The sequence below is a fragment of the Pezoporus wallicus genome, unplaced genomic scaffold (assembly GCF_028554395.1).
Source record: "Pezoporus wallicus isolate ANWC-B61680 ecotype Strahan unplaced genomic scaffold, APGP_CSIRO_Pwel_v1 contig_5261, whole genome shotgun sequence".
NCBI classification, from domain to species: domain Eukaryota; kingdom Metazoa; phylum Chordata; class Aves; order Psittaciformes; family Psittacidae; genus Pezoporus; species Pezoporus wallicus.
In genome coordinates this window covers 7,475,779-7,499,805 of record NW_026642423.1, presented here as the reverse complement: position 1 = coordinate 7,499,805, position 24,027 = coordinate 7,475,779, and the positions used below count along the sequence as shown (strand labels likewise).

The window sequence follows — 24,027 nt, the reverse complement described above, 5'->3', positions numbered from 1 at the left end:
AAGCCTGGGTTTGCTCACACTGCCTCCGCTCTGGGGCTCCTGCCTTGCTGCATGAGAGCATACACAGGAGGAGGAAGGGAACACTTTTGTTCCGCCGTCACAAGAACTGAAGGTACTAAATGTTAATACTTGGAAATCAGCAATTGCCAAGAACAAGTTCCCCACCCACCCATCCACCCTAAGCTTTGAAGTGTTTTCTTTCTAGCTTTACCTTGGCACACTGGCCAAATAAGTCACAAGTTTCCGAAGGTCTTCCTGCCTTATTCTGTCGTGATTGCTGCGGGCTGGGAAGGTCAAGACAGGACCACCTCGTTTATCACGGCCACCTGCAGAAAATAAAGGATTGTTAGAAAATCAGGCGGGAAGCACATGTCAAAAAAACTATGTGCGCTGAATTGATAAACATAGATTGCAGCACAATCAAGAGCCCATGCACTCTCTGCAGCTTTCAGGCTTGCCTCATTGAGGAAGACATGCTTGCCTTTGCTGGAGCTCAGAAGGGGGGAAAATGAAAAGCTTAAAAACCAAAACAAACAAAAAAGCCCCAAGAACAAACAAGGAGAATTGCTAGCAGCATTTCTTCTGACTTTTGTCTAATCCCATCAAATCTAGTACAACTGCCAATCCAAGCACGCAATGTTAATGAAATCCTACTGTGGGGATAGTTTGAAACTAGTCAACACCAAGAAAGTGAAAGTATTTTCACTGTTACTCAGCCTATTGCATCGCTCATTGACAGATAATTTACGATGTCCTGCCAGTTAGCAGTCATATGTCCTAATCTATCTGGCAATTCATTAGGAATTGAAAATTTGATTAGGAGTTCATGCCTCCTGTGCTTTCTATTTAGAGTGTTGTTGGCAATTAGAATGGCTTTTGGTTTGTTTGGGTTTGTTGTTCTTTTTTCCCTGTAGCTTTCCTGTCTTAAAATTCACTCCTTTTAAACTGCCAGTGTCTAGCACTTCATCTTTTACAGCAAAAGGCTCAACCATAAACAAATGACTCTATCCTCAATTATACAATCACAAATACAGGCATGAATACAATCTATTCTACAGCACTTTATTTTATTCTCGGCTGTGAACAAAGTTTAACAAGCTTGAAACGGGAATCCAGTGCCTCACTTAACATTTAGTTCTTTCTTCTCATACTAGCACAGGATTTTTTCAGGAACTGTGTGTTGTTAGATACACATTTGTATTGTTATCTAGGAAAAAGTCACAGCAAAATAACAGTTCAAAAAGCTAGCACAGAACTGCAAGGTCCTTGCAAATCAACTGTAAAAATGCAGATGAGTTTGTGTTTTTCAATGGAAAGCATAATCCCTTTAACAGAAATATCACTTCTGAGAATGGAAAACAGTGTGCTTCGCTGAACTAATTAACCTGGCCAACAAGAAGAAAAAGCTACACAAGGACATACAGATAGAATCATAGAATCATAGAACAGTTAGGGTCAGAAAGGACCTTAAGATCATCAAGTTCTAACCCCCCTGTCATGGGCAGGGACACCTCACACCAAACCATATCACCCAAGGCCTTGTCCAACCTGGTGATCCACAGTGCACTTCATCATGCAGAACACAGGATGCCCATGCTATGTGGGGCATGACTTTTGCATGGGTCCTAAAAAGCAAAAGCCTAATTCAGTAGGAAGAGTCAAAGAGACTCTGCTGTAACAGCTGGATCAATGTGAGAGCACAGTATCCTGGATCACCACAGGACAAAGAATTGCTCTAGGCAGAATTTACATCAGGAATCAAGGAACTGCTTCATATGGCAGGAGTTCCTGCAGGTGGACAAGCCAGAAACCAAAGTGAAGAGATACAAGCATGAACCCCAAGGCACAGGTTTTCCAGCTGGCCCTGCTTGCAGAACAAAGACACCACTTGTAGATTCAGCTCTCATCTGACAACATACCCCTTTGTCCATTTTATTCTGAAACTGTCCATTCAGTTGATGCCACAATAGGTAGAAGCTTACCTTCTAGCACAAACCGTCTGTGTCTCCGCATGACCAGAGTTACAGAGAAGCAGCTAAAAGTAGCAAAGTTTTACCTGATATTATTTTTTTTTTCTACATCCTGTCTACATCCAGGCACAGCTACAGGTTGGGCAGAGATTCAGAGCAGCCCTGCGGAGAAGGACTTGGGGGTGTTGGTTGATGAGAAAATGAACATGAGCCGGCTTCAGTGCGAGCTTGCAGCCCAGAAAGCCAACCGTATCCTGGGCTGCATCAAAAGGAGCGTGACCAGCAGGTCCAAGGAGGTGATCCTGCCCCTCTCTACTCTGCTCTTGTGAGACCTCACCTGGAGTATTGTGTGCAGTTCTGGTGTCCTCAACATAAAAAGGACATGGAACCATGGAACTGTTAGAACAAGTCCAGAGGAGGGCCACAAGGTTGATCAGGGGACTGAAACACCTCCCCTATGAAGACAGGCTGAGAAAGTTGAGGCTGTTCAGCTTGGAGAAGAGAAGGCTGCGTGGAGACCTCATAGCAGCCTTCCAGTATCTGAAGGGGGGCTATAGGGATGCTGGGGAGGGACTCTTCATTAGAGACTGTAGTGACAGGACAAGGGGTAACGGGTTCAAACTTAAACAGGGGAAGTTTAGATTGGATATAAGGAAGAAGTTCTTTACTGTAAGGGTGGTGAGGCACTGGAATGGGTTGCCCAGAGAAGTTGTGAATGCTCCATCCCTGGTGGTGTTCAAGGCCAGGTTGCAGAGAGCCTTGGGTGACACGGTTTAGTGTGAGGTGTCCCTGTCTATGGCAGAGGGGTGGAACTAGATGATCTTAAGGTCCCTTCCAACCCTAACTGCTCTATGATTCTATAGAGCTTTCTACAGCACTGGAGACTGTACAAATCAAAGTCCATTACATAAACTTCATCTATATGGATAGAGCTGCCAGTGTTACCCTGAATTACAGTACATCAACACTGAAATTCCCATAGTTTTCAATGGATGCTGTATACCTTAAGGGCAACACTATGCAACTATTCATTGGAGCCAAGTCATGTCTGATTTGTCCAGGGGTAAAAACAGAGAGGCAAACAAGAGATGTCATCTTCATTCTGAGCCCTCATACAGCCAGGGGTACACATGGAATACAAAACCTGTCCTGCCTAATCTCCACCCAGATCTCTGTGCCTGGTATTTGCCTTTGCCTTCACACCTTGAAGGTGAGAATGTCCAGTGTCACCTTGGCTGATCCATTCCTCTACCGAAGCATGAGAATGGGGGAAGGGAGGGTAATTTAACAAGGATTCAATTCACAAGGAAGTAGGCTAATTTTTATTTTCAGACCTATAAAAAAAGTCCTCATTTTAAGCACATTCTCCCTTTGTTGAGATTATTTCATGCACCATAACAATGCCAAAACCATTATATGATGTGTGATGTGTCCAACAGAAAAGCAAGCCAGCCTATAGAATGGCAAACCGATGCAGCAAACCGATGTAGCAACTGAAGCTGGAGGGAAATATTTTTTCAACACAGGAAGCTTTTCAAGGTTTTGAAAAATCTCCCATCGTATCACGATGTAACCAAGGCTTTCAAAAGCTTCCAAATATTCACTGAAGCAGAGACCTGAACTTGAATTGCATCCCAGAAGAACATGCTACCCACTATTCAGTCGGGCTTTCTCTCCTCCTCTGTTCCCAAGTATTTAAGTATCTCTACAAGGTTGAAAAGCACTAAGAGATGAGATCAGGAGACATCCAAGCCCAGAGTTAAAATCCTCTGCCAGTATATGAAACACCTGGGAAGGGCCATGAGTTTCACACAGCCCTGATCACTCTCATGCTGCCCATCTGCCTCAGCTCAGTAAACCAAAACCTGTGTTTCTGGCCAGGGACCCCTTTCCCACCCACAGTTCCACAGTGAGCCCTGGACCCCCTCTCACCACCCCCCAAAAAAAACCAACCCAAATCACCACCACCACCAAAATGCTCCAACTTCCCCCATACTCCCTGCAAACAAACTAAATTCTGGTAGGCTGAAAAAGTTAAATCAGAAATTTCTTGACCCTATTACTAACAATGGCACAAGGATTTCAGCTACAGGAAAGGAAACAGGGTCCAGAACATTCCTGTCCTGTCTCTGCTTCAGGATAAAAATTATCCCTCACTAATTCATCTAAAATGTCCACAGGGAAGCAGAATAAATGAGGCTGTACTGCAGAGTCAGAAGTCACCAGGACGGACTGGAGAAAATGGGTTAATTCTTGTTTAAGGAGGAAGGTTACAGGATGACCCAGTTGGAGGTTTCTGGATGATGGCATGATAAATAAATAACTGGACTGACTCCTTCTAGTCCTATTGCACGGAAGAACAAGGAGACAGGGCGCAAATCTCAAGAAATATGAGGTTTACAAACAAACGTTTCTCTTTTGTGATAAAAGTACTGCTCTATGCTGTGAGCAATAGGGTGAAATTATTATTACAAGTGAATCATACAAATTAAAATCCTTCGCTTGTTTCCAAACTATTCAATTCAATTCAATCCAAATTATTGAGCAATCCCTATTTTTTATGAATGCCTGCATAATTTACAGTTTTATGAAGAGCCTATATGGAGTAACATCAAATTTCGTCCAGAACAAACCATGGTATGTTTAATTCACCGTAAGACTTTTCCAGAGCTCAGTAACTAAATACTAATAATATGTACCTTTTCCACTGCACTTTCTAACCACAAATCTCAGCTTTTCTAGGCAGACCAAATGAGATAATATCACCACTGGATTTTAGACACTTAATATGCCTATATTTGGACTTTCATCTCTTCTAATGTAGACTTCAGACAGGTAGAAATATCCACTAAAAAAGAAGAAAATCTTTTGGCATTGGCTGTATAGGGAGTCTATGCCATTCCCCCTCTTTATTATTATCTCCTTTTTTACTGAGAAGAATAGAGAGGTACAGAGAGGGGAAGAAATTCAGCCCAGATCCCACAGAAAGTCACTTAAGACCCAGGAACAGAAATGAGGTTTTCTGTTAGTCCACTGTGTTAGAGCTTCACTGTGCTAAAAGTTAGCAACTGAAAACATTACAGAAACTCTGCCTCTAGTTGTTAGTAATTCACCCAAGGAGGCTAATTTAGCCCCAAGTCAGCCACGATCTCAACATCAATTTTACATGCAGTGTCTTTAGAGAACTATCCAGCATATTGTTTTGAAAGAAAATAAAAAAATGGAAGAGTCTCAACTGCTCTAATCAATAGGTCCCATCTCTTGCCTCCCACTGAGCTCACAGACATGGGATGCAATAATCAAACATGTCATTATGTTTGTTAATTACAGTTATTAAATGTTAAAACAAACAGCTGATAATTTCTAATTGTTTTTCAAGGTGGGTTTTCATAGGCTTTGCTCTGATTTGGCAAGCAGATGGTCTAGTTATTAGAGCTCTGGAAAAAGGAGTCAGAAAAACACGTGTTCTTCAGGGCACAGAGTACACATAGAACAAATATTTAGACATATATGTCTTGCATTCCTCCTTCAAAAATCCTTTGTTGATGGTCTTGCCTATCAGTGGCTTGCTTGCTGGTTCTTCCCATCTCCTTTTATTCTAGTCTGTACAGAAACCATTGCTAAATTCAGCATTTGTTCCCAGAAATCGGATTACATTATTTTATTTGAACTACAGAGCAGTCAGTCTCACCTCTGTGCCTGGCAAAATCTTGGAGCAGATTCTCCTGGAAGGCATGCTAAGGCACATGAAAAACAACAAGGTGCTTGGTGACAGCCAGCATGGCTTCACTAAGGGGAAATCCTGCCTGACCAATTTGGTGCCCTTCGATGATGGGGCTACGAAACTGATGGACAGGGGTAGAGCAGTTGATGTCATCTACCTGGACTTGTGCAAAGCGTTCGACACTGTCCCACACGACATCCTTGTCTCCAAATTGGAGAGACATCAATTTGATGGATGGACCACTCAGTGGATAAAGAACTGGCTGGATGGCCGCACACAAAGAGTTGTGGTCAATGGCTCAGTGTCCAGCTGGAGACCAGTAATGAGTGGTGTCCCTCAGGGATCGGTGTTGGGATCGGTCTTGTTCAACATCTTTGTTGCTGACATGGACAGTGGGATTGAGTGCGCCCTCAGCAAGTTTGCCGATGACATCAAGCTGTGTGGTTTGGTTGATAGGCTGGAGGGAAGGAATGCCATCCAGAGGGACCCTGACACACTTGTGAGGTGGGCTGATGCCAGCCTTATGAAGTTTAACCATGCCAAGTGCAAGGTCCTACACCTGGGTCGGAGCAATCCCAGGCACAGCTACAGGTTGGGCAAAGAAGAGATTCAGAGCAGCCCTGTGGAGAAGGACTTGGGGGTGTTAGTTGATGAGAGATCGAACATGAGCTGGCTTCAGTGTGTGCTCGCAGCCCAGAAAGCCAACCGTATCCTGGGCTGCATCAAAAGGAGCGTGACCAGCAGGTCCAAGGAGGTGATCCTGCCCCTCTACTCTGCTCTCTTGAGACCTCACTTGAAGCATTGTGTGCAGTTCTGGTGTCCTCAACATAAAAAGGACATGGAACTGTTGGAACAAGTCCAGAGGAGGGCCACAAGGATGATCAGGGGACTGGAGCACCTCCCCTATGAAGACAGGCTGAGAAAGTTGGGGCTGTTCAGCTTGGAGAAGAGAAGGCTGCGTGGAGACCTCATAGCAGCCTTCCAGTATCTGAAGGGGGCCTATAAGGATGCTGGGGAGGGACTCTTCATTAGAGACTGTAGTGATAGGACAAGGGGTAATGGGTTCAAACTTAAACAGGGAAAGTTTAGATTGGATATAAGGAAGAAGTTCTTTACTATAAGGGTGGTGAGGCACTGGAATGGGTTGCCCAGAGAAGTTGTGAATGCTCCATCCCTGGTGGTGTTCAAGGCCAGGTTGCAGAGAGCCTTGGGTGACATGGTTTAGTGTGAGGTGTCCCTGTCTATGGCAGGGGGGTGGAACTAGATGATCTTAAGGTCCTTTCCAACCCTAACTATTCTATGATTCTACAATTCTATGATTTTCCTTCCACTAATCATATAGGGGGTACTGCAGTGATGGTACAAGGCATTATGACAGATACCACATTAAAAGAAAGCATTAAAGAAACCCTCAGGAAACATGCATGGAAGCAGGGAGCAATGACCTTCTGATGACCACTTTTCTGTTCAAGCTTCAAATGAAGAGGAAAGAGATTCTAGCCACAAGATCCCTGTCCTGGCAGGGACAGGGATCTGATGCCTGAACTGGCATCTTAATCCTCCTAGTGGTGGGTGCAAATGATTGCTCCGACTGCCCACAAGTAAATTAAGATGTTGGCCAACCCAGAGTAGTATTAATGTGAGCAAAAAGCTGAAATTCCAGTGTAATCCTGTTTAGGACAGGAAATTATGAGTTTCCTTTAAAGCATACTTCTTGTATACAACAATGATTTTACTGAGCTCTGTTTTCAAGCAGCATCTCTCCAGTTCTATCAGCCATTCTACCATAATAGTTACCTGCTTACATATATCTACTTTTAAGGGATTCAAGCCCTCTGCTTCCTGCTGCATGCTATAAGCATAAATTCACAAGGACTAACCATAGACACAGGCAAATATCCACACATGTAAAGGCCCTCAAATACCTTGCCTAAGGTCCTGCAACACATCAGCAGTGGAGACAGGAGTAGTAGTGTCTCTGGTCTCCATTCAGATTGTCTACTGCAGTTCAAATGAATATGCTGCTTCATCTGACCCCAGCAGATCGTAAGCTGATCAATCTTGATGTTGCAGACTGTGCTGAGACCGTAAGTGAGTTTCCAGAGGAACCGAAATACTTCTCAAAAGGTATTTCAGTCCAAAATACAGTGAAAAAATGAATGATAATGAGGAGAACTAGGAGACAGAATGAGCTCAGATGATGTCAGGCACCTCAATAAATTGATGAACAATATGCTCTGGATCTAATTGACAGACTTCCTAGGAAAGCAAAGTATCAAGGAATTGGTACCCAGAGTCTTAAAATTATCTTCCTTTCTCTTCCATAGCTGAAGTGTGAGAGTCTGCTGGCTACCAGACCTCTTGTGAACAGACCTCTATACTAAAAATCCTTCAGCTTCAAGAGGGAATAATATGTTGCAAGGGTCATATATAGGACTATCTGTGCGTCCACCTTCAAATTCAACTGGTTCCAAAGCAGGTGGTTCCAGTGCAACAGTGACAGAAATTTAAGCTCCCACAAGTCCACCTGCAAATTACAGAGTTGCAATGTGGGCACCAGGGTCTGATCCCCCAGAGTGTAGCTCTTTGCAGCATCCCATAGTCAACTGCTTGAGTCAAATCTAAATGGCCAATATTTGCAGTGTTACACTTATGGTTAATGACTCCAAAACCAAGGCTGTACGCTCCCATCAGAAGATCCCTTGGCAGAGCAGATCAGAGGCTGCAGAGGGGATGCTCAACGTAGTTACTAAGGATCCCATTTCCCACCAGGTAGATTTGTTCTGCAATCACCCAGAGCCACTGCATGGATTTGAAGAAGACAACTTGTTGTGGCTTGCAATACATCTTCATGGATTTATGTAAGTATTTTGGGGTACTTCTTTGATTTTAAATGTTTACTTGCCGCTGCCCCAGCAAAGCAAAACCAAGGACAAGGGAAACTCATTAAAATGAAGGGAGAGCTTACTTGTGTGGAAAGCAAGACTTCCAGACAAGAGTCCACATTTGCCTGTTTCTTCCTCTGGAAGAAGCCGGTTTGCTGTGAAATACCAAGGAAGCACCAATACCCTCCTCTCTTTAACGCTGACCCTTATGCACACCTATGCAAACCCTGCTGGCTTAGATTTGATCTCACCTCCTCCATTGCAGAAGTATGGAAATAGCTGTATATATTTATAAAACAATAGACAGAACAAAATAAACCCCAAATCTTCTAAAACAAAACACCCCACTGCAAGCCTTTTTGCTCCTTGTCATGGTTTAACCCCAGTTGGCAACTAAGTACCATGCAGCACTTGCTCACTGTGCAACCAGGACACCCCTGGTGAAGGGAAGGGATCAAAACAGCACGTGGAGATGCCAGTCACGCTGCTGATGGCAGCACTGACAAGCATTCCAAACTCATACCACTGGGCATAATGTTAGAAGCTGTACAGAAGAAGGAGAAACAAAGAGAGGCCATATTCATCCTGATTGCATATTATTTGTCTTCCTCATTTGGGATAAACACAGAGAAAATGGCAACATCAGAGTTTCTGATGTTCATCAGACAAGTGAAATATGTGATAAACTGACTTAATATTTCTTTTAATATTTCTTTTAATATTTCTTAATATTTCTTCTAATATTTCTTTTAATATTTCTTAATATTTCTTTTAATATTTCTAAACTGACTTAATATGGCTGTTCAGGTTTGCCACATTCCCAGCAGGTAAGTCAAGTAGACTTACAGATGAGCTAAGTAGAGCTTGACAGCTACAGCCAAGTAGAAGATAGTGAGGCACTGGAACAGGTTGCCCAAATAAGTGGCAAATGCGTCATCCCTGGCAGCATTTAAGGCCAGACTGGACAGAGCCTTGGACCACATGGTGTAGTGTGAAGCATCCCTTCCCATGGCAGGGGGGTTGGAAACCAGATGATCTAAAGGTCCTTTCCAACTCAAGCCATTCTATGATTCTATGATCTTTCAAACTAATGAAAGCTCAGAGAAGAGTTCAAGCTATTGGACTTACATAATTGCTATTAGGAAGTCTTTTCCCCCTCTGGTTTTAAGAATAAATTCAGCTGACTGAAAACACAGATGAAAATGTCTCTGAAATTGCACATTCCATCAAAGTATTTCCATTTCAAATAGCCTATACTTCCCCCCCCCCCAAAAAAAAAGGATTAAAAGACCCCAACCATTGCTTATGCAGAGGATGTCCAGCTGTGAATTTCTGTGCTTCTTGTCACTTAAAATTAATTCCTTAGAAAAAAAAAAAAACATAAGCCAAAGAACCAAAGTGCTTTCACAGAAATGAAGAAGCTTTCAGAGGTGATGAGATTCATTACTGGGACAAAAGAGCGCACCTTACTGCACAATGACCAAAATGGTTGATTTTATCAGATTAATTATCTCAGATGCTACCATCACCTACCTGGGTCCTTGTCTTCATTTATAAGCTCCCAGACTTGATTTCTATATATGGACAACTTTCTACTGTCTGAATAAATGAAGACAAGACTTGCTGAGATACATATGGATCTCACTGTGTCTTTAAGGAGGAGAAAACCCTGTCAGCTGGAACAGGACAGGATGTATGCAGACCTTCTTGCTTCACAGGCACAGTTCCTTCCTCTTATTGTTATCTTGGAAGTCCCTATCATTAACTGAGAAGCTATACCTATGTGACAGGATGTAGGGACCCATCAACCAGAAGGTGGTCAGAGTGCAGTGTGTTTGGACAAAACACTATGACTTGTGATCCCACAAGTTTTGTGGAGTTTTCTTAGACAGAAATTTTGATTGGGCTGATTTTTTTCCCCAGTTTTGTTAGGCACTAGAACCATTCTGCCTTTCTACAACGCAGCACAGGTTGCATTACTACTCACACACACTGATTAAGGAAGTACATAAAGGAGAAATCTCCCTGCTCTAAGGAGATATTGGTGGATTTTGGCAAGCTGCTGTGTCCAAGTGCCAGGACAGTAAGTGCTGGCAGTGACTAGACACTCTCCACTGAAATTGTTTAATTTAGTCCATGGCTACAGTAGAACATATGGAAAGAAATACAGCAACTGATTCTGCACGTTACAGTAGATTAAATCAGAAATCCCAGGAAACATTTTGATTTCTGCTTTAACTTTAGAGTCCCAGTGAGGATATCTAAACACCCCCATAGGTAAAGGCTCTTCACTGGCCTCAAAAATAGAACACCCTAGTAAAACAAAAGGAAAAAAAAAAATTAGGAAAAAAAAAAGAAATTAAAAACAAACTCAGCAGGCCCAGATGCCATCAAAAGACCTGGAAACGTCACAGTCTAAACTTCCTAATTTTCTTCTTCAAAGAAAAAACTGAATCAATGCAGCAGCAAATTTTAGATGAAAGCATGATGGCTCAAAAGCACTAGGAAAATTCAATAGTCAAGCAATGCTGTGTTTTTTCTAATAGCCTATTTCCTCTTTTTGGAATTTCCATTGATTTCAAACTACATCAGGGAATAGTATAAAATGAAAGACATTTTTCTGTAACAAAATACAGAAGAATTGTTGATGCTTCATTTCAAATTTTCATTCCAGAGGAAAGAGAGAATGGAAAATTTTAATTTAAATCAAAACTTTTTGTGCAAATACAAAATGTTTACATCATTCAAAAATTAAGTATTTTTATTATTTCTATTCCCAACTCAATACAAATTCCAGTGTCTACAAATCAGTGTTTAAGACTCCCTGTAACCTGGATCTGAACTCTTCCAGTGCCCAGAGGGTCCTGGTGTTTCATTTCAACCCCTTCACTGAAGAGTGAAGGGCATCCATCACTAAAAATATATAAAAAATGCCCCTGCACATGTGGTCCCATGTACCTGTGGCAGTAAGTGACCTGTGACCTTTGGGAAGGTCATTGTCTCCCCCTCTGAGCATTCATCTTTGATTCACCCTGCTGTCCTAAATGCAATGAAATCTAATTGCAAAGTTGTCCTTTCTTCTGATCTACTTACACTGAAATACCCCCTCTAAAAGACCTTTCAGGAAATGTCTGTTTTTCCCTTCAGGTTCTCAACCAGGCTCAGATGTCGCTGTGACCCAGCTCACAAGGCTGCTCCTGAGACACAGGAGGTTGGGGATGGTGGGCTTTTGAAGGATGGAGATGGCCAGACTGTTACCACATCCACTTCTCTGCCCCATGTTTTTTTTTTGGCCGAAGTCCACAGAAAAAACTCCCACTTTGCTGAATGTGTGTTGGGAGCTCTCCTGCTGCAGCAGCTCACTGGCTTATTATCCTTAACCTTTTGCTGTAGATTCCTCCATGCTCAACCACTCTCTTAAAAACCAGGCCAGCCTCCTCCTTTGTACTCCTGCCTCGGCAGACAGCAGACACCACCTGGGTGACAGGCAGAAGCACAGGAGCCCATGTGCTGCTGCTCGTCTGACCCCACCAGGGACTGGGAATTACTGGGAAGGATCCTGGGAAACTCTTCTGGGTGGGACGCAGGGAAAGCGGAAATGCTCTCAGTGAGACCCACTGCATTAGTCAACTAACAAGCTTTTCATAGCCTAACTGAATGAAAAGGTCCATGCATGGGAAGGGACCAAGGGACCATCCTCTCTCTCTCCTGAGAGTCTCATATACTTTCTCCCATATTACACAGATCAGTAGGAAATCTTTATAAAAATAATCAAGCAGCTGAACAGCATCCCAAGTTAAACCACTCTTCTAAAACAGCATCTGTATTTCCTAGGAAAGACTATAAGCCAGCTTCCAAAATATTTCATCACCTCTCACTGAAAAAAACTCCACCTAAAATAATCTACAACCTGTTTTATTTTCTCTATTCTGCACTCATATCCTTCTCAGAATATAAAAAAATCAGCCTCTGGCCTGTAGCTCACACCTAATGGTTCCCAAAGCCATTCCATTGCTGGAAGCAACACAGTGAACCACCCAGGCAAAGCCAAGATTTTATTAGGATTTAGGCAACAAGCAGGTGGCCAAAACCTCCCCCCTGCCAACTCCCTGCTTAATCTGACTCCACCAGGTCAGCAATGGAAGCATATCATGGCGATGGCCAGGATGCACCACGCACACAACTGCTCAGGCCATCTCTCTGCCTATGAGTGCTGGAATGGGATTTTCAGGTGCTGTTTAAGACACACATACGCATGAACTTTGCTCGGGTTCAGTCTAGCTTGTACATGACATCACTGGAAGAAATCAAGAACCAGTTCCAGGAAAAAATCTCAACATTATCCATTCCTCAACTCCCCTGCAGCGCAGCAATGCGGATGCAGAGCCCTGCGCCTGCTGCTCGCTTGCCAGCTGAGCCAGCCAAGGGGAAGCGCCAGGCACAGAGCCCCAGACGGTATTTAGGCTGGATGAATCCATGCCCAGCTAGTTAGAGCTGTATTTCAACTCTGAAATTAAGTGCACTTCTGAAAGCTTGAGTGCTCCTCTGAGATCACACAGCTCTGCAGGCAGGTCCTGTTGTGCCTGCTCTGGAGCAGGCAGCAGTGTCACTTCCCTGCCTGTTCTGCCCTGCTCTTCCACAGGGTCCAGGTGTGGAGCATCCACAACACTGAAACACAACACACGGTATAGTATAGTCCCTGCTTGAAGAAGCTTGTTTGTTCTCTGCAGCCTTCCTCTTGAATCACGGACTAAAAATCAAGCTGGTGAGCCACAACAGATGAGAAAAGAAACAAACTCTACAACAGAGATGTTCAGCTGAGATTTTGTGCATGCTGATAAATTCTGCTGGTGTGTGGAGAACCCCCCTTGACAACATTACTGTGCTGTTATTGTTAAAATTAACTGTAGTATTAAACTCTGAAGAGGACTCAATAAAACTCTCCCTTTCTTCAAGAGCCCAATTACAAACACAATGTGCTCCCACAGCCTGTGCTAGCTACAGAACAGGGGTTTTTCATCTTGCAAAGTCCAGCTATTTGATTTTTCTATTTTGGCAAAAATTTTTGTCTTCTGGGCTCAAAGCATACTCCAGGAAGTTATTCCATTTTAATGAAAAAGAAGCTAGCCATCAGCTGAAGTGCTCAAATCCCTTTCTTAGTCTGCTTTACTACATGCCAGGGGAAGACTGAGCAGTACGTAAAACTCTGGGCTGGAGGGTGATGCTGGGACTATTGCAGTAAGACACTAGCAGCTCAGAGCATTTTATCTGCAAAGGCTCCTGACAATTGCTGCCCATAGGTGTTGCAACAGTGGAGAGCAGGTGTAAATTCTAGGATCTCTAGCTAGCTAGCTATGTCAATAACAGGCACATTTGAGCAGCTACAAGGCTGGAGGCTGGTGAGTCTACATGGAGCGAGCTGTCCCTTGTTCATGGTGTGAAACCCCAGGGGATCATGTTGGTGTTTCCTGTTTAATGCCACCTACCCCCCCCCCCCCCCACACCACCACCACCAACACCACCCTGGCCCCCTGCTGCAAGACAAGCTTGGCCCAGGACAGCATCTAATGAGCTGATGATTTGGTGTGAGACTCTCTGGCTCAGAGCTGAATGCAGGCACCATCAGTGGAAGGGGCTATGTAAACGATCCAGACAGGTTGTCATTATTAAATATTCCATGAACTACCAAATGATCCTGCAGTCATTTCCACGGGAAGAGACAGCAAGAGCCAAGAACCAAATTTCAGCAGAGTCTCTGTGTTGCAAACTGCTCTGCAGGTACACTGTATTTTTATGAATACATTCCCATCTTTGGAGCAGTGAAAGCCAAAAACCATGTAAAACATTTCAGGGCATTCAGAATGAAAAATCAGTGTGAGATAAAGTAGGCCTGCATGCAAGTACAGTTGGGATAGTCTTGGGTTTTCACATTAGGCTTTTGGTCTCTTACAAACTTCCCTCAAAGTCCTGGATCATCACATCATGAGTCAGAAAGTATAGGGTTTATTAGAGCCACAAATAGTTTGCTCAAGTCACTGCAGGACTCGTGATCCCTGGACCATTTAACTGTTGCTACACGGGAAGACATCACACACCAATCAGTAGTGAAGGCAAAAGCTTTTCCTGCCTGGCAAGACATCTCCATGGCTCAGGAGGGTGACAAGCATCATCCTCACAAGCCTGGCTCCAGCAGCTGGGAGGAAGAGTCCAAGCACCTAACAGCCTCGCTGCTACTTCCCTATGCAGTCAGCATTACTGAGAAGATGAAGGAAACAAAAGCAGACTGCAAACAAGAAGGGCAGCTATTACTGATTCAGATTTTCTCTTTGCAACAGAGAAGATCACCAAAGCAGCCTTAATGGTTTGCAATCATCAGAAACACTGGCCCTGTGTGTCTGTGGTTTTATAATACCCCAGTTTTATGCTGCCCTGGTTTGATAATACCCTGGTTTTATGCTGTCATTTGAGTGACTTCACTGAAGATTAGGATCGGTTCAGACTTTCTCTTCCCCCTCTCCCTGACAAGTTGTAATTCACACCAGAAACAATATCATCCAAACCATTCTCAAAGACATTTCCATATCGTCTAGTCCTCATCCACCCCCAGGTCCTTGAGATTTGTCTCCTAAATGAAGGCTGTAAATCTTTGTACGGGATGGCAGGAGATCTTTGAGCATCTGAGTTATTATGCAAATGCAACTGAATGGTACTTTTAACTGCAAGTTGATTGGGATTGCAACTGAAACACCAGGGTTTTACAGGTCTGAGCACTTCCTACAAACAGGAATTATTGATATTCACTGGCCTTGAACCCAAAGCAGCATCCCTGAACCGTTCTGAAAGCTGAGGCAGCATAGGTCTGGGCGGGAGCTAAGAAGCTGCATTTCATCCCACTCATGCTGCCCATTTACCTGTTTCTCAGAATCTGAAGAAAATCAACATGGGCTGGTTTCCAACACTGTCAGTCTTAGTGGATAGCCCTGTTCCACATACAGCCCTTTTTTTAGCAGAACAGCTAATTTAAGTATATCAAGTCCAAACACAAAACTGTTCCCTTGTGACTCTGAAGCACCGTAAAAACCAGGACATGGCAGATGGTGCTCATGTTAGGCTGCAGGGATCCAGCAAAGATGTGCTCACCTGACACAAAGGCCACTTTCTCCTTCAGTATAGGAAGAACATCGGCAGCTTTTAAACCATCATTTCGAAAAGAACCTACAAAAAAAGAAAACAGGAAAGCTACATTAGGTGAGAGCATATCCTTGTTCCCAGCTTCATGGACACTCCATGTTTCTCAAAATCAGGCTGAAGGAAGTCTATAAATCACATAAAAGCACCAAGAAACAGACTCCAATGTCCGATTTACAAGTAGCATAAATATTGATGTTTGTAGAAAGAAAATACAGAGAATCAGCTCATCACTTTATCTTTCAGAACTTCTGAAAGGTTAACAAATTTCCCACCAAGTAAGCAGGTTTAGCCCCACTGCCTGTTTCACAGACCATACTACCAAGCCTGGGAGATGCCCAGCCTGCAGACTCAGCCAAGAGCCTTCTCCCTTCATAGTTTTGAACACAGTCCAGGCAAAATTGCAGGGAATGTTACAGCACATGCATACCCATTTAGCATCAGCCCCCTTGAGGCAGATTTGCACAGGGGCTGGCTTAACAAAAGCTTTTCCCCTTCCTCTCCTCTTGTACACAGCACAGCTGGAAATGGAAGGTCTCAAGGTGGGGACCACACTCAAAGGAAGGACACGCTTACAAGCCAGTCAAAGTCTCCTCTGGGTAAGGGGTGTTTTGAAGCCACAGCACACCCTTATGTAATACATGCTGTTTGATTACATGTTAAATATACCTGCACAGGCCATCTGCCTTCCCTGCAGTGCCACATTATTTCATGTTTCCTGAAAGTTCACCAAAGAAATCCCAGACTTTTACTCCTCTAGAAGCCTTAGGAAAAGAACTGCCAGTGCTCTCAGCCACAGCCACCAGCAGCATCTTTCTGCTTTGCAAAAGACCAGCAGTAATGGATCACTCCTCAACAAGCCAGACACTGCTATTCCATCAGCACTATTACAAAACAAAAGGTGGATTTGAAGAACATACTTGAATTGCCTGAAAAATAACTCATCCATCACTGGGTAGTGAATACCCATCATGACAAGTGATCTTCAATATGGCCTTAAATCTATTCCAGCTTATCAAAGAGTCGAACATATTTGAAACCCCGTGTTTTTACTTTCTACCTTTCACAGGAAGGCAGTAACCACCATTCTTCAAGGATGGTACCACTAAGCAGCTTTCTTGACTGGCTAGAAATATGGCAATGTTGTTCTGGCCACCAGGTCTTTCTTGCTGAACACAGCAGATGACACATGAACATCTGGGTCTGAAAACGGGAATGGAAATAAAAGCCCTCCCTATATATCGTCATATATTTCTTGCCTCATGCAGCCTTTAAGGGTACAGTGATTTGATCGCTGGAGAACTTTTCACAAAGGCACGTAGTAATAGGACAAGGGAGAATGGCTTTATACTGAAAAAGGGTAGATTTAGATAGACATTAGGAAGGAATTCTTTACTATTAGGGTTGTGAGATTCTGGAACAGTTTGCTCAGAGAAGCTTGGATGTCCCATCCCTGGAATTGCTCAAGCCAGGCTGGACAGGGCTTTGAGCAATCTGGTCTAGTGGAAGGTGTCCCTGCCTACGGCAGGGGGGTTGGAACTTTAAAGTCCCTTCCACTCCAAACCATTCTATGATTCTATGATGCATGCACACATATGAAGCAGATGGGATGAAGACCATAACAGCCATTTTCACCTGCAGCTGAGCCTGTGTCACCTCTGTAACACTCAGCTCCAGAAGATGAGCAAACTCATCAGCTAAGTCTACACTCACTAAAATCAGCATAGAAAGGAGTGATGTAATTCAGTTTAAAGCCAAGACCAATGTCACTAATATTTAAACAGGCATTGCAGCACAGTCCTGAGAGACCCCTAAAGAGTGCTTTGGGTCAGTAAAGTGTTTGAGGACCAGGGAAACTAGTCCTGGTTGCTGAACTCCTTCTGCATTAAAGTAACCAGGACTTCTGGCACTCTGTATTAAATATACGAGACTTTGCTATTAACCTATCCTCTTAACAAGAATAACGTCTCAGATCCCAGGCTGTGGCTAGCTTTCACATCAAATGGAGGAACCGTTCAGCCACAGGGAACGTTTGGAATTTAAGAAGCTTTGTATATAAGCATCTCATCCGACCATGAAGCAAACAAGAACAGCCAGCATGCTAGACACATCACAATGGCTCCAAGACACTGAAGAGGAGCACTGGGCCAAATTTCTCCAGCTGCAGGATTGGCAGTGTCAGTGCAAGCTGAGTTTTGGCCAATATTTGTTAAATTTGTCAGGGAAACAGCAAAGTCAATTCTTAGGCACTTAACTACGCAGCAGACATTGTACAACTGAAGTCTAGTCAACAAAACAAAAAAAATTAGTGGTTTTGGTATACGTATATGCAAACCACACAGTAAGGACTTCTTAGCAAGAAGCACTATACTGAGGGCTGAAAGACAATTTCAGATGCTCCCCCACAAGAAAGAACTGCATCAGGTAATATGCACGGAGACCAGGAGAAAAATGTATGACTTTTAAAGAAGGTCACCTCCTGAGCTGCAGCAGGACAGGATGCAGGCAAAGGGCTTGACAGGAAAGGCAAGGGAAGATACAAATGGGGGCAGTGCCGCCAGCAGATTTTTTTGCCTTCCTCAGTGTCCTCCAGGACAGGCCAGACACACTGCAAAATGATGAACAAATCAGAAAGCTATGAGGCCATCCTAGGGCCAGGAAATCAACAAAAATTGACGAGATGCAAAATGTCCCTCAGGATGAGGGAGGAAACTCCTGAAGGTAGGTCAGTGCTTAAAGCAACGCCCCTGCCGTGGGTGATGTATGTGCTCATGCAAGTAGCAGCTTATGACCCAGAGCTGAGGCCATGACCACTGCTTTCAGAGGTCACTCCAGCTTCTGATAAAATCTTCAAGCTAGCAGCTACATCTCAGAGCATGCTCTCAGGTTTTCCAGCAAAGGCTCAGGGAAGGGATGCGTAAATGGAAAAGCAATGGCTTTAATGAGGGCTCCAAAAGCAACATCAAATCTGTCTCCAGGAGGGCCCAGAGCAGCAATGATGCATTTCCCAGTTCATAAGTTATTATAAGCATACCTCAATAATGCTCATTTTCATCCTATTCCCCAGCTGTTTCTAATACATTTGTTTTGCTTGTTTGTGTGCTGGACCCAAAACCATGTCTGCATACCACCATGTAATTTTTGCTGCAGAGCCCTGGGTATACAACCACCTAGACAGTTTGCTACTAGATGATGACAAAGGCTGTGCTTTGTATTCTGCCCTACACCTCTCTTACTCCTGTAAGACACAAGCCCTTCTGCAGCAGGAGTACACAGAAAAGGTGGATGAAGGAAGGGTGGAATGGACACTGAGCCATGCTGCGCACTGTCCATGCACTTGATTTCTGCCTCACCATCATCATAAGCATGGGACTACCCAACAGTGCCCCTCTTGCCCTTCTACCTGCAAGTCTCACCACGGTCTTCAAAGAAGCTTGAGCATTGTAATTGCTGACATGGTTCCATGTCTCAGTTACCCTGCAGCCCCTCACACCTCTATCATGCCTTGGCTTAATGTGCTATCCACCTATCAGGATGCTATGACTATCCACAAACTTATTACTCCAGTGACACAAGAAAAATACACCATGCCTGCTGGAGCAGTTGACAGAATAACGTACTCCTGTTAACTCGGAAGCACTGAAATATTAAAACAGTGGATCTTCAGCATGGCTGAGTCACGTTTCAGGGCAGAGCAGTGTCACACATGCACAGCCTGTCTCCCAGCAGGGATTCCCTGCATGGCAAAAACAACTCACAGTTTTAGGTGAGATGCTATAATGAGAAGCCAGCTGGGTGATAAAGGGAAGCTTAAGGCATGTGTCCATGTTAAATGCAGCAAACCTGGAGCTGAGAAAATTCCTTTTTCCCCACACAAATGTCCCAGGTAGCCTAGGGAGCTAACTGCTGCTGATGTGGAGGTCAGCAGCTCAAGGGGCTTCCCGAGCAGGTTACAGACCTGTGAACAGCAAACAGCTCCAGGGAACTTTAAAGATTAATAAAATAAGCAAGAGTTTCGGAAAGAATATCAGCCTACAGAGTTTGAACTGAAAGCCAAACTCTAACTCTTGGAGTGAAACAGAAATTATCCCTGGAGAGAGTCCTGTGGGCTTTAGGATTTCTTTCACTAAGCAGGGAGCAGGGCCTCTGTCGGAGACACTGTCTTAGGCTACACGAACCAATGGTCTCCTCCAGAGTGGCTTTTCCTAGAAAAGCTTCAGCTCTAATATGAAAAATGCAGCTCTTGGCTTCGAATAAAGATCAGCTGCTGGAAATATGGAAATACTTTCTATACTTAAAAAAGTATGCGTAGGCAAGAAGAAGGCCTCCTGTCAGAGCACTGCATGGGGCTTAATCACTTGGCTCTTGATGCCTTCAGCAGGATTTGTTCATCCCAAGTCCCATGCAATGTTTCAGGAAAGGCAGCCCACATTCTCTCAGCTCTCAGAACAGCTTTGACTATTTAAAAACGTCAGCATGAAGTTTCTTTAACCAAGCAAAACTGAACACCTTGGGCTAAACCCACACCTCAAGGAACTGTACTGGAGTCCAGGAGGCAACAGTAGCATTAATCCGGTCCATATTCTTTCTTCCTCCCTCAGTAAAGGTCTCTCTTGTACTCCTCTGCCTCCCCAGTTTTTGGAGCAGTTATCTTCTAGGTTTATCATCGCCTTCTTGGCTTCCTACCTCTTCTTTTTCCTCTCAAATTCTCAATGGATTTTGTGTTTGCAGTGAAAGCCAAGTGCATCTTGGCTTTCTACAAAATACAAACAGAAGGGACATCTGATGTGAGCAGAGAAAGGCAGAACAAAGGAAACTTTATTATTCCCATTGTAGCCTTTGCAAACTGAGTCACAGAAAGATTGACTTGTCCCGTGTCAGACAGAAAGTTTGTGCAGAGCTGGACCCTCATTTCCCCAATGCTTTCCCAATGCTTCTCACATACAACCATCCCTTTGTCTTCTGGCAGAATATAATCCTCTGTTTTCTTCTCTTTTCACTTTTTGCTTCCTCCGCCTGCCCTTCTCTCCCCATTATTCTTTCTTTGTGCATTTCTGCCTCAAATATTTACCTTGTGTGTGCGCTAAACCCTCTTTAACCCCTTCCTCCCTCTCCTGCACACTACTGTCTGTCCCTGCAGGGCTGTGAGATTTCCTAGACAGATTTCTCTGATTTTCGACAAGCAATAGAGAGGGGCTTAGCCAAGGGCTGCCGGGGCCTTTGCTGCTGGGATTTTGCTGGCTGAGGCTCATTGATTCAGAGGCAGAGAGGCCACAGCATGGCATGAGCATTTGGTAGAACAGAAGTAACATGTGTTCCGGACTAGTATTTTAGCACCATCTGGCAGAGATAAATGGGGCTGGACACTCTGCATCTGCCGATCACTCCTCTGTGGACAACAGCGTGATCCCTGATACAAAGAAAGAAGACTTTAATGCCCTGAGCCTCCCAGGAGCCTGTAAGGCTCTCCTGTCACACTTCCCCGCTGCAGGCAACAGAAGAGCCAGTTTTGACTTCGCAGACGATAGAAGGATTGCATTGAACTGAATCTAAAGGCAGCACCTGCCAGAAAAAAATAGAAAATTAATCTGTAAGTTTCATTACCAGCTATTACTGAAGATTAACCCAGAGCTATATGCTTAACTAACAAAGGTTATTATTCTTCTTAATGTGAATTACAGACCCATGCCATGGCTTCAAAAGTTGCAAGAATCATGGACACTGAATAGATGGTCTGCACAGCGCCACATGCCTAGCACTTTATCCCAGCTGAAACAAAAGTTATATTCATTACATTGCTGCATTTATTCTACAATGAAAAGATGAATGTTGTTGTATTATATGTGTAATATTATATGTGTACTACTTGGGGTCAGTCCAGGACTAATATTTTCTCTGTGTTTCCTTATTCTGTCCTTCCTTTTATTCATTATACACCACTACTGCTTGCTGCAACATCTTTCTGGCCACAGCTATTGGGTGGCAATACTACAGGCTACCTCCACTTCCAAGTTTTGCCAGTGCTTGTCAGAGGTCCAACTGCTTTTCAACTGCCTTTTACATGGACAGGTTGGTCCCTCTGATTTCCCACTTCTTGAATCCCTGCACAGCCCACTTCCCTCCCCTGCCTGTAATACAGAAAGGCAGGGCTGGGTTTTGGGGGAGCTTGCTAATTGGTGAGATTGTTATTCCTTCCACGAGGTACTTGGCAGCATCGAGCCTCCCAGCACAGCCTTTGAATGTCCACACATTTAAACAGTAGCCTCAGCTTGAAAGCATGCCAAAAAAATAGGAAAGGCTTCAAGAAAGATACAGCCGCTTGCAGCAAGCATGAGAATTCATTAGCCGCTGTGCACACGTGGCCTCAAATAAGCTGTGTTCAGCACCTGAAGCCTAAAACACTGCATCCTGTCCATCCTACCTAAGCCAGCAGCCAGGCTTTGCCTTTTCATACATGCCATAAAACCATTCAAAGGGTCAGAAGGATACCGAATTAATGCACAATCTGCGGCAAAGGCTCTGCCTCATCTCTATCCACAGGGAATTTTATTTGTTCCATTTTAAACATACACTAATAGAGATGCTAAGAGAATGCAACAACTGTGAGTCAATCTTTTATGCATTTGCTTTCTATTTCCATCAGGACTTTGGAATCAGGCTGAGATCTTTCAGTTCTTACCCTTAGAAAAATAATTAGACATTATAGGTAGCCCTGTGGATCGAACATCTGATTGCCAGTCAAAAGACTTGGCTCTATTTGTGGTTCAGCTCCTAAATTGCCTTGTGATCCTGAACAAGCTGTTTTAACTGTGCTAGATCTTGGTTTTCTTCTCTAGAGAATGAAAATAATGACTGTCCACATTAGTAAAGCACAGTCAGCTCCACAGACCTCAAAAGCACCTTACGTACATGAATTAATTTTGTCTCAAAAAGCCTTTCTGAGGCAGGGAACTGTTGCAGTGTGCTTTTATAGATAGCCAAAAATGAGGCATCGACAGTAGAAAAGACTTGCTCTGGTGATCACAGAATTTTTGGGGAAGGAAAGGGAGATGGTAAAAGAATTGGAAAAAATTAGGTCATCTGAGACAAAATCTGGTGGTTTATTTCTTAAGTGTGCAAGGCACGGATGTGCTGCCCCAGAGGGAGGTGAGTGTATTCAGCACCTTGAGCTTTTAGTCATTAAGTGTCTTGTAGATTGCACTACACATCACTGACAGTCCAGATGCAACAGTCTTTTATGGTGTTAATGAAGAGCTACAGGCCGCTTTCTAAGTACGGCCATGGTTTCTACCCAAGCCCAGCGTGCAAGAATATTTTCTATTAATTTCAGTCCCCTCCTAATTACAACTGGACTCCTTATGGAAACATTCCTCAGAAGCTTGTAATCCTGTAAAATGTTTAGACCTGTTAATGGGTTCCTGTAAGAAGGATGCAAGTCTTCTGTCAGATTCCAGAGGTTGGGTACCCAGGGTCTTCATCCTTTATTAAATTCTGTAGGTTAGAATAATTCCCTTTAACTGGCAATGGTTTAGTCAATAGGCTTTTCCCACAGAGCTGCACCAGGGCACCTGCCTGCATCTGTCACGTATCAGTGATGTGCTTAGGGTTTCCCATGTGTCTCTCAAAAAGCCTCCCTCCTGGACCCTGGAGGTCCCCAGCCGCCAGTAACTTCTCCAGGACAAAGAAATAAAATAAAATATCTAACTATGTACAACATTCAGGAGGCACTTTGCTGAAACGCCAGCCTTACAAAGGAACCATATGCCAGTGCCTCAAGTGTGCTTTGCAAACATCTGCCTCTCAGGGGGATTTCATGCCAGACAGTAAGAAAGCAACTTTAATTAGAGGCCCATTGAGATCCTTGTCCCAAGGCCTGTGACTTCCCTAAAAGAAAAACAAAAATCCCAAACAAAGCAATACCATTTCCCCCGTGTTTAAAAAACAATCCATACGTTTTCGCTTTAATGCAGAGTTCTCTTTTTCATTTTTGACAGGGTTCAACATGCCTCAGCCGAGCAGACACACAGGCTGAAAAAGTGCCCACTGCCTTCAGAAAAATCCCTGCACAGGAAGGATGGTTGTGTCTAGTGTGAGTGTCAGAGTGGGTTTTAAATTAGTAATTTTTGATTGGGGTTCATCCAATATTCAGAAACTACAGCCTCACTATTAATTAGGCTTACATTTCCATATCTCACCTCCCCTCAAAACCCCTCTGATCAGATTCATTTCTTCCTTTGCTCATCCCCTTTGGTCCCTCTTT

The 24,027-nt window shown here is 43.8% G+C and overlaps 1 protein-coding gene across 13 annotated transcripts in view; it reads right to left on the bottom strand.

Moving 5' to 3' along the window:
• KALRN (kalirin RhoGEF kinase) overlaps nucleotides 1–24,027 on the bottom strand; it is a 514,059-nt gene that overhangs the window by 335,487 nt on the left and 154,545 nt on the right. For all 13 annotated transcript variants that reach the window (XM_057430160.1, XM_057430159.1, XM_057430148.1 and 10 more), the window contains exons 2-3: nucleotides 15,720–15,794; nucleotides 212–326 (exon numbers count right to left, since the gene is read on the bottom strand). In XM_057430160.1, coding sequence (XP_057286143.1) covers nucleotides 212–326; nucleotides 15,720–15,794 — 190 coding nt within the window. The remainder of the gene's footprint in view (nucleotides 1–211; nucleotides 327–15,719; nucleotides 15,795–24,027) is intronic.